This window comes from Eubalaena glacialis, chromosome 8 (assembly GCF_028564815.1).
Source record: "Eubalaena glacialis isolate mEubGla1 chromosome 8, mEubGla1.1.hap2.+ XY, whole genome shotgun sequence".
In the NCBI taxonomy this organism is placed as follows: Eukaryota; Metazoa; Chordata; class Mammalia; order Artiodactyla; family Balaenidae; genus Eubalaena; species Eubalaena glacialis.
In genome coordinates, this window is record NC_083723.1 from 122,707,293 (window position 1) to 122,717,391 (window position 10,099).

The following is a 10,099-nucleotide window of genomic DNA, read 5'->3' on the forward strand; positions in this document are numbered from 1 at the left end:
ATTTATTTTATACCTCTTGTAGTTTATACCTCTTAAACCCCTACTCCTATCTTGCCCTCCCTCCTTCCCTCTGCCTGCTGGTAACCACTAGTTTGTTCTCTATATCTGTGAGTCTGTTCCTTTTTTGTTATATTCACTAGTTTGTTTTATTTTTTTAGATTTGACATATAAGTGATAACATACAGTATTTGTCTTTCTCTGTTTGATTTATTTCACTAAGCATAATATCCTCCAGGTCCATTCACAATGTTGCAAATGGCAACATTTCATTCTTTTATGGCTGAGTAGTATTCCACTGTATATGTACACCACAACTTCTTTATCCATTTGTCTGTTGATGGACACTTAGGATGCTTCTGTATCTTGGCTATTGTAAATAATGCTGCTATGAACATTGGGGTGCATGTATCTTTTTGAATTAATGTTTTCATTTTCTTCAGATATATACGCAGGAGTCAATTTCCCAACTTTTTAAAATGCACAAACAGAAAAGTGGGCAAAGGGATAAAAGCAAATTCACAAAAGAGAAAATACAAACAGTTAATAAATAACTACGTGAAAAAACAAGCCAGTTAACTAGTAATTAAATAAACAACATTAAAAACAATGAGAAATAACAACTTTAAATTAAATTTGAAAAAAATAGCCTGTGTTTTCAAGGATATAGAAAAAGGGGCATTTCTCAAAAGAAAACCAATAAATTTTCCTCGAAGATAGTTTAGAAAACATTTGAAAAATATACTTTGCCTTTGACCTATCAGTTCCCCACTTCCAGAATTTTTAAATTAAGTATATGCAGTAAAAGCATATGCCGACTGACCCTCGGCAGCTCCTGTATCATGAATCCACAATGATATAGAAAAGTAGAAAATTTATGTGCATTTACACTGCGATTAAGAATCATGTTATAAAAGAATATCTAATAAAACGGCAGAAAATTCACAACATTGTTCAGTGAAAAAGGCAGAATACATCTTTGTAAGGCATTATCCCAATAACGTCAAACAAGCATAGATAAGCATTAAAAAAAAATGCCCGATAATGCATACTAAGATATTAAACGTAATTGACTCTAGGAGGTAAAGTATGAGAGAGTTTTGTATTTCATTTCCTATTAATGCAACAGATTTTGTGTTTTAAAAATAATTGTATAATTAGAAAGTTGCCTGTGTTGAAAAACATAAAAGTACGTGAAACTGTACAAGCCTGGAAAATCCAGGAAGTGTTTCGTGCGGAAAGCCAAGGCCACCTGCTAGCCGGTGAGTCACGGACGCAAGACTCGCACCTGACTCCGCACTCGCCAACCGGCTGCGGTGCGTTTCCAAGCGAAACGCCCCGGCGACGAGGACCGCCCTGCGCCCCGGCCCCGGCCCCGCGCCCCGCGCCCCGCGGCCGCGGAAGCCGGGACGCCTGAGCTCCGCTAATTTCTGGAAGCGAGGGCATTCCCGTTTCAAAGTTCACCCGATCGGGCCTTTCCTTTCTCCAGCTCTGAACAACCCAGAAGGCAGACTTTCGGGTCAGCCGCGCCCCCCGCCAGGCTCAGCCCCTGCGGTATCAGGTTCCGCGGCGCGGCCAAAGGTCGAGGTGGCTGGAGAAGAGGAGGGGGCGGCCCGGGGGCGGGGGGCGCCCTCTCGAAGGCTCGGGCCAGCTAGGAGCGCTTAGGCCAGCGAAGCCGGGTCTAGGCGAGTGACCGCAGGCTGACCACGCGGTCGCCCAGGGACGTGCGTCCTCCGTAGGGACAAAGGGTCGGGAAACTGGAGCCGGGCCCATCCCGGAAAATCCGGGCTGTGGTCGCCAAGGCAACGGAGTCGGCCGGGCGGTGCCCGCCCCCGGCCCCGGCCCCGGCCCCGGCCCGGGCCGCGAGGGGGCGCTGGGGGCGGGGGAGGGATCCCGCGCGGCCGGCCCCGCTGCCCGCCCCGCCCTCCGGCCGCGACCGCCGGCCCGAGCCCGCGACTGACCCTCGGCAGCTCCTGTAGTCACGTGGCGCTGGGAACCGGCGGGGGGGCTAGGTACGGGCCTGGCAGTGGTGAACTCGAACCTGCTGCTGTCGCCGCGGCGGGGTGGGGAGCGCGGCCGCCGGCGCCGGCTTTCCGGCCTCATGGACGCGCGACGCGCCTCCGCGCTCCCCGCCAGAGAGGTTCGACCCGGGCAGGACGCGGGGTTCCACGCGGGCCCGTGGCGGGGCGGCCCTACCTGCTGGGCGCGTGACCGAGTGCGCGCTGTTTGGGGGGGGGGCACACTGCTGGACCGAATTGGGGGGGCGAGTCCGCGCACCTGCGCACAGGCTCCGCGAGCTGCGCTCTGCGTGGGGACCGGAAAGGGCCCCCTCGGGGAGCGCGGAGCCGTGTGTCCGCGAACGTGGACGGGGGGAACGCGCGCGAATACAGAAGGGGGATGTGGGGTCTCCACGGCCCTTTGCCACCCAGCACGCGCCGGCGGATTTTGACCGAGTCCTGGTCACACGAGCTCGCCTGCGCAGCCCCCTGGGAAACAGACCTGGAATTCCTGCTGGGAGGAGGGTGGGGGGAGGGGAGCCAGCAGGGATTCCAGAGTTCCTGCCATAGGCCGGCCTTTTCGCCATCGGCCTGGACAATTCATGCTGTGACGTTAGCAGTGGAGGAAGTGACCCCCAAACGCGGCCCTGTGCTTCCTTGGTGAAGGGGGCACGTTCATTTATTAATCCAGTATCCATTAAGGTCACTCTGCCAGGCGGGGTGTGGGGGAGGGGTGGCTGGCGAGGACACAAAGATGACTGCCCTAGGGGAGCTCCTAGCCTCACGCACGTTTTCTCTCCCCTCCGCACAGGTAAGGCTGGCCTCTCTGCGCTCAGAGGTCTGAGCTCTGCCATGGGGGTAGGGGTGTCTTTACTGCTGCAGTTTTCTCTGACGTCTGGGGACTACCAGAGTGTGGGCGGAAGCAGGCGCTCCAGCCGCAGGCACATCCCCGGGAGGAGCTGGAAAGAGCCTCATCTCCAGCTCCACAGCCTCCAGGGTAGAGTGTGGCCTTCTTTGTTGGGTTCTCGAACCATTCCATGGCCCCCGTGCTCCGGCCTCCCCATCCAGGTGGAAGGAGGGCGCCCGTGGGGAAGGGGTCGCGTTCTCACTTCCTGGGAGTCTTCCCTGTGCTCATTCTGACCGCTGGGAATGAGTCATGTCTGTGCTGCTGGAGAGGAGCACAGGCTCTGCGGAAACGAGGAGGATGTGTCTGGAACTTGTGAGCAGGCAGTGAAGGTCCCGAGGAGTCTAACCGTCGCTGCACCCTGCACGAATCTGCGCTCCCAGGCTCTGGAAGAGCTGAATGTGGGGCAGCCCCTGGCGGGGTTGGGGCAGGACCGGTAGGGGCCAGAGATTACAGTCTCTTCTTTCCTCCCCTTTTCTTGCCCCAATAATCCCTATCACCCGAGGGAGGCAGAGACAGGAGCGCCCCCGAGGGCAGCAGGCTGTGGGTGTTCCTGGGATTCAAGAGTGCTCTCCTTCCTGCAGCGGCCTAATTGTGGGTGTGGAGGAGGGCAGGTGGGGAGAATGTGGGCACAGTCTGGGCCAGCAGTGGCCCGGCATCATGCTGGGCCGGCAGTAGCTCCGGTGCTCCCCTCCCGGTCCTGAGAAGGGCCGTTTTCATTGGCGCTCCAGGCTGCTCCCGTGACAGACCAAGGTTAGGGAGGCCAAAGTGCCTTCCCCAAGATTGGATTAGATTAGAGCCCAGGAGAGGATCATAGGAATGAGAGGCCACAGGAATTTCTTTCTGTGGGATCTTTACAAACCCAGGTATTTCAGAGGAAAGAACACTGGCCTGGGAGTTTAGAAGACTTGTCCCCTAGTCTTGCTTCTGCTGTTGGTTTACTCTGTGCCCTCGGGCAAGTCCCATCACCCTGTTATGCCTCACTGTTGCTCCATCTATGAAACAGGGAGCTTAACATCTCTGGTCCAGCCTCACTGAGTTGCTGTGAAGCTCAGATACGGCAACAGGAAATAGTAGAAACAAGGAGAGGGCAGAAGGGAAATACTTGGAAAAGCGTAAAGCGCTGTAGGGAGAGGTGACTGCGTTTTCTGGTCCATCCTAAGGCAGGAATGAATGTTCATACAGCCAGCACTGGAGTGTCTACTCCATGCCAGACACGGGCTGAGGGGGATTCCAAGGAGTGTCAGGGTTCTTCCTTCTGGTAGTTTCCAGGGTCAGTAAAGACTTAATTAACGACAGATATACTTGAAATGGTATCTGGAAGTCCAAGATTTAAATCATATAGTACAAGGAAATAGAAGAGTAGTCTAGTAGTCTAGATTCCAGGGCTCCAGGAGTGGAGAGGGGCGAGCTCCTCTTGGGCCTGGGGTCTGCAGGGGAGGAGCTGGGGGCAGGCTGTGTGGCTCTGTAGAGTGACTGTGCCTTTCCACCCCCAGCAGAGGAAGAACCGATGCTGGAACGTCGCTGCAGGGGCCCCGTGGCCATGGGCCCCGCCCAGCCCCGACTCCTTTCTGGGCCCTCCCAGGAGTCGCCCCAGACCCTGGAGAAGGAGCCCCAAGGGCTGAGGTCACAAGGCACTGACGTGGCCCAGTCGGGCAGCCAGGCCCTAGGTCGGGCCCATCGTTGTGCCCACTGTCGAAGGCACTTCCCGGGCTGGGTGGCCCTCTGGCTTCATGCCCGGCGCTGCCAGGCCCGGCTGCCCCTGCCCTGTCCCGAGTGTGGCCGTCGCTTCCGCCACGCCCCTTTCCTGGCACTGCACTGCCAGGTCCATGCTGCCGCCACCCCAGACCTGGGCTTTGCCTGCCACCTCTGCGGGCAGAGCTTCCGAGGCTGGGTGGCCCTGGCTCTGCACCTGCTGGCCCACTCGGCGGCAAAGCGGCCCATCGCCTGTCCCGACTGCGAGAGACGCTTCTGGCGGAGAAAGCAGCTGCGGGCCCATTTGCGGCGCTGCCACCCCCCGGCGCCCGAGGCCCGGCCCTTCATATGCGGCAACTGTGGCCGCAGCTTCGCCCAGTGGGACCAGCTGGTTGCTCACAAGCGGGTTCACGTGGCCGAAGCCCTGGAGGAAGCGGCGGCCAAGGCCCTCGGGCCTCGGCCTCGGGGCCGTCCGGCGGTGACCGCGCCCCGTCCCGGTGGAGACGCCGTCGACCGCCCCTTCCAGTGTACCTGCTGCGGGAAGCGCTTCCGCCACAAGCCCAACCTGATCGCCCACCGCCGCGTGCACACAGGCGAGAGGCCCCACCAGTGCCCCGAGTGCGGGAAGCGCTTCACCAATAAGCCCTACCTGACCTCGCACCGGCGCATCCACACGGGCGAGAAGCCCTACCCGTGCACCGAGTGCGGCCGCCGCTTCCGCCACAAACCCAACCTTCTGTCGCACAGCAAGATCCACAAGCGCTCCGAAGGGTCTGCCCAGGGTGCCCTCCGCTCGGGGAGCCCCCAGCTTCCCGCCGGCCCCCCGGAGCCCTCGTCAGAGCCCGCCCCGGAGTCCCCGCTGAAGCCGGCCCCGGAGCCTTTGGAGGCCCCAGGGGAGCCCCCCGGCCACCAGGCGGAGGCCCCGCCCTCTCTCTACAGCTGCGAGGACTGTGGGCGGAGCTTCCGGCTGGAGCGCTTCCTGCGGGCCCATCAGCGGCAGCACACGGGCGAGCGGCCTTTCACCTGCGCCGAGTGCGGGAAGAACTTCGGCAAGAAGACCCACCTGGTGGCCCACTCCCGGGTCCACTCAGGCGAGCGGCCCTTTGCCTGCGAGGAGTGCGGGCGCCGCTTCTCCCAGGGGAGCCACCTGGCCGCCCACCGGCGCGACCACGCGCCGGAGCGGCCCTTCGTCTGCCCGGACTGCGGGAAAGCTTTCCGCCACAAGCCCTACCTGGCCGCCCACCGGCGCATCCACACCGGCGAGAAGCCCTACGTCTGCCCCGACTGCGGCAAAGCCTTCAGCCAGAAGTCCAACCTGGTGTCGCATCGGCGCATCCACACGGGCGAGCGCCCCTACGCCTGCCCCGACTGCGACCGCAGCTTCAGTCAGAAGTCCAACCTCATCACCCACCGCAAGAGCCACATCCGGGACGGCGCCTTCTGCTGCGCCATCTGTGGCCAGACCTTTGACGACGAGGAGAAGCTCCTGGCCCATCAGAAGAAGCATGATGTCTGAGGGGGCGGGGGCGGCGGGGGCCGAGGGAGGTCGGGCCTGGGCGTCGTCCACACTGTGCCCTGTGCTACTGCTTGTAGGCAGGGAGGGAAGAGGAGGGGTGAGCCTGCCCCGTTAGAGGGGGGGGGTCCTCTACCCCTGCAGTCAGGGAGTCCGCTTGCAGAGCAGGGACCCCGGCCTCCAGCTGGTGTTTGCTGAGGTTCGGTCCTGACTGCCCTGCGCCCTGGAAAAGTAGCAATAGCAGCTCCACCCACCCCTTAGAGCCCTCCGGCCGGAGGGGCCGCCAGTGGAGAGGAAGACCCCTCTCCTCTGGTGTTAACGCCTTAATGTCTCTGTCTCTTGCTGTGAGTTCCTTCAGCTCGTTTTCTGGAAGTAGGTGTGGTTCAGTCCTTAGTGAATGAGCGCCCGGGAGGAAAAGTGGACCAGATGGATACACCTGGGAGAACCTGCCGGCCTCGGGCGGCACCTGGGCCTTTTCCAGTACTGGGAGGCGAAGCCGAGCTGCTCCAGCCTGCCTCACCGCATCCCCTCCGTCCTGCCCCTGCACAGGCACCCAGATTTGGAGAGACCCATCTACTGTTAGTTCTTGGCTCCCCTTCCTCCCAGAAGATCCAGTCCCCCGCCCTGGGCATTTCCCCATCTGTCTGACTTGCTTTACCCACCAGCCTCCCAGTGCTTAGGGCATCCCCTGGCTGTCAGCCACCCTGCGTCAGGGCTTTTGTCTGAACACCGCAGCCTGCCTTCACTCCCTTCAGAACTCAGCATGTAGTGGGGAGGACTGTCCCATTGATAACGGAGGGCCAGCTGATGGGAAATGGGGGTGAGTTTCCCCTTCAGCATTTCTAGCGTCTGGATGCCCAGCCTCTGCTTGAATACTTAGGTGACAGGGAGTTTCCCCTCACCCCCCAGGCCCTGGTTCTATTGTAGGATAATTCTGATTGTTAGAAATTCTTCCTTATAATGAATGAAGTCTGCTTCCCTGTAATTTCTACTGTTGGGCCTTGTTCTCTGGAACTAAACACAACCACTTACCCTCCTTTTCAAACTAGAGAATAAAGATCTGGTTTTAGAACCGGTGGCTGAGAAGTGTTCCTTTGTCCTGGGGAGCTGTGGAGTTGGAGGGAGGGGCAGCGGCTCTGCTCCGACGGGGTTGGGCGTTGGGGTGGGTGACAGGCCGAGTGGCCGGCTTGTCAAGCTTCTCTGCACCCTGCCTGTACTTCCCCGGGGTGGGGTCAGGCACACTCAGCAAGTGGGGTTTCCTCTTTAGGGGTCAAGTCAGCCTTGCTGGGGGGTCAGTTGTCAGGGAGAAAACGTCTGACTTGATTCTGTCCTACCGTGCCTCCCTGGCTGGCCTGCTACAGTTCTCGTATCTGTAGCAGACATGTACGCTTCCCTGCACTGGTTGCTTCATATGCATTTGAGTGCCTATTTTTGACAGGTATCAATAGGCCCTTTTCCTGTCTGTCTTAGTAGTTTCTGCATAGATTTCCAGCACCTAGCACAGAGCCTGGTGCAACCACAATTTGTTAATATGATGGCACCTTGCAAAGAAGTTTACCTAAATTATCTAACAATTTAGAGTTCGGCAGGTACTCTTTTTTTACAGATGAAAACATTTGCTCAAGGTCATATAACTGGTAATCACCAGAGGCAATACAAACCCGGGTGTGTTCAACCCAAAACCCATGCTCTTGACCACTGCTGCATGTTTATTGGGCGATTGCAGTGCTGCTGCTTTTGGTGAAGACAAGTATTAAATGCCTACTGTGTGCTTGATGTGATGGAAACTGGGGGTTTACAAAAATAAGACTCAGTCTTACCCCTAAGAGGCCTGAGTCTGGGAGGACTTATAGCTGTACACAAATCGTGAGTGGAGAGAGATGGATGAGGGGTTGGTGGGGTTCCAAGTGTGTAGGATGGAAGCAGACAGCTTCAAAGCTTTATGTTGCTTTATGGGGTTGAGGCCACTTCAAAACCTGTGTAGTTGATGGCCAATTCTCTCTCAGGGCCTGGGAGCATTGTCTCCAGAAAGCCTCACTTAAATATGTCTCTCTAAGGGAGCTCAGGGCTTCAAGGGACGGGAGCAGTGCTTTTTGCTAGGTGACCAGGAAAGTAGCTAGATGTCTGGGGATGATGGGCAGGGAACAGAGGACAGGTCCTCAGGTAGCTAGGGTTAGGATCGGGGAGGGGAAGGGTGAAGGAGAGGGAATCTGATCAGGGTTTTTGACTTCTCGAAAAATCATTACTTGTAAAGGAAATGCCCGGCACTGGGTCCTCTAATGCTATGCTGCCCGCTGCTTTTGGGCAGAGATGGTGAGGAGAGGACCAAAGTTCAGGGAGAGCCATGGAAGTGGCCTTGAAGGGGCTGGTAAAGCAAGAACAGAGTGAACTTGCCCGTGGTTCCTCCCCAAGTCTCTCAGGGGGCCAAGTGGGTCCCAAGTCCTTGCTCAGCAGGGCGCATGCTTGAAGTCTTGAAGGAGGGACTGCCCCGTTGGAGGGGTCAGCCCTTTGCTGACGGGAGCTGCCCTCTTCTAAAGAGTCCAGGTTTGGTTTTTGTTTTTGTTTCTCCTTCTTTTATCATCACAAAAGTATTAAATTATCTTGTCAAAATTAAACAATGCAGACATAATTTAGATTTATTTTTTAATGTAAAAGTTCTTTATTTCCCCCACTCCCCCGACCCCATGGCTTTTCTCTTTGCATCCTGTAAAGAGTTTGAGGGTGGCCTCCCAGACATTTTTCCTGTTCATTTGCAAACGCACACGTGCGGCCTCCCCTTTTTTCGCTTAATGGAAATAGGATCCCAGGTGTGCTTCATTGTTTCCACCCTTGAAGCACCCTTGGTCATGAAAGGTCAATCTGGAGGAAGTCTTTCACTCTGTGGAAGGAAGAAACAGGCCCAGAGAGTGGAAATGACTTTCCCACTCATAGCCAGTGGCAGATGTGGAACTACAATGCTGGAATTCCACAAGTCTTGGTTGAACTCCCACTAGGTACTCAGAAAATAAGATGAATGAGACTCTTTATTTAAAGAGTTGATGGCCTAGTGATTTCTGGCCTCTGGGCAGGGTTTTACACTTTACAAATGCTTCTGTAGAGGATAGAACCAATTAGGGTCCTGCAAAAACCCAGCTGTCCCTCAGTATCCTCTGGGGATTGTTTCCAGGAACCCCCCCCCCCCCGCACTCCCCCCCCTGCCCCCCCGTGGATAACAAAATCTTTGGATTCTGGAGTCCCTTATATATAAAATGGCATTGTTTTTGCATATAACCTACACACTCATGTCCTCTTGTATACTTTAAATCACCTCTAGATTACTTATGATACTTAATACAGTGTAAATGCTATGTACGTAGTTCCCTGTGCCTGGGAAAATTCAAATTTTGCTTTTTTGGAACTTTCTGGAGTTTTTTTTTCCCCCTGAATATTATCAGTCTGCTGTTGATTGAAATCACAGATGTGGAACCTGTGGATACGGAAGGCCGACTGTAACTAGAAAATTATTAACTCTTACAGATGAGTAAGTCAAAAGTCCAGGGACAGAAAGTACCCTTTGTAAAAACTGCACAAGAAGATTGTGGCAAAACTGATAGAATTGGGTCCCCCGTTTCTGTTATGAGGCTGAATGAACAGCAGCTGGGCCCATGGCAAACGCTTAGTAGGCAGCTGCTGACTGATTAGAATAAGATCCATCGGCTTAACAGTAAGGTTTGTAGCAAGTCTCAGAGTGAGGCCAGCTTCTCTTGATATCAACCTCCTGTCCCAAAGGCGGTTTCTAGGCAGCTCCGGAGAGCATCTGCCAGTGGGAGTTGCCCTGGCTGGCCGGCCCCCTTTGAGGTAGCAGTGTGGGGAATTTTATTGACATAAAGGAGCATTTCCTTCCGATCTGGGTGAGTAGATGTGAAAATTCTCTTTCCTGAAGGTCTCTGGGAACAGAAAACCCTCCTTGGCCATCTGGACTCTGCCTCTAAATCAGCAGTAACACTCGACCTA

General features: G+C 55.7%; 1 protein-coding gene across 4 annotated transcripts; it reads left to right on the forward strand.

The window, feature by feature from the left end:
- Positions 1-1,969: 1,969 nt before the first annotated feature.
- On the forward strand, positions 1,970-7,178 carry REPIN1 (replication initiator 1). Of its 4 annotated transcripts, XM_061198881.1 has the most exons (3): positions 1,970-2,137; positions 2,806-2,991; positions 4,395-7,178. In XM_061198881.1, the coding sequence occupies exons 2-3, from the start codon at positions 2,847-2,849 to the stop codon at positions 6,107-6,109; spliced, it is 1,860 nt and encodes a 619-aa protein (XP_061054864.1). In that variant the 5' UTR covers positions 1,970-2,137; positions 2,806-2,846; the 3' UTR covers positions 6,110-7,178. The 4 variants fall into 4 exon arrangements, with proteins under 4 accessions (XP_061054864.1, XP_061054867.1, XP_061054865.1 ...); XM_061198884.1 differs by lacking the exons at positions 1,970-2,137; positions 2,806-2,991 and adding an exon at positions 2,306-2,805; XM_061198882.1 differs by lacking the exon at positions 1,970-2,137 and having other exon boundaries at positions 2,899-3,334.
- The last annotated feature ends 2,921 nt before the right edge of the window (positions 7,179-10,099 follow it).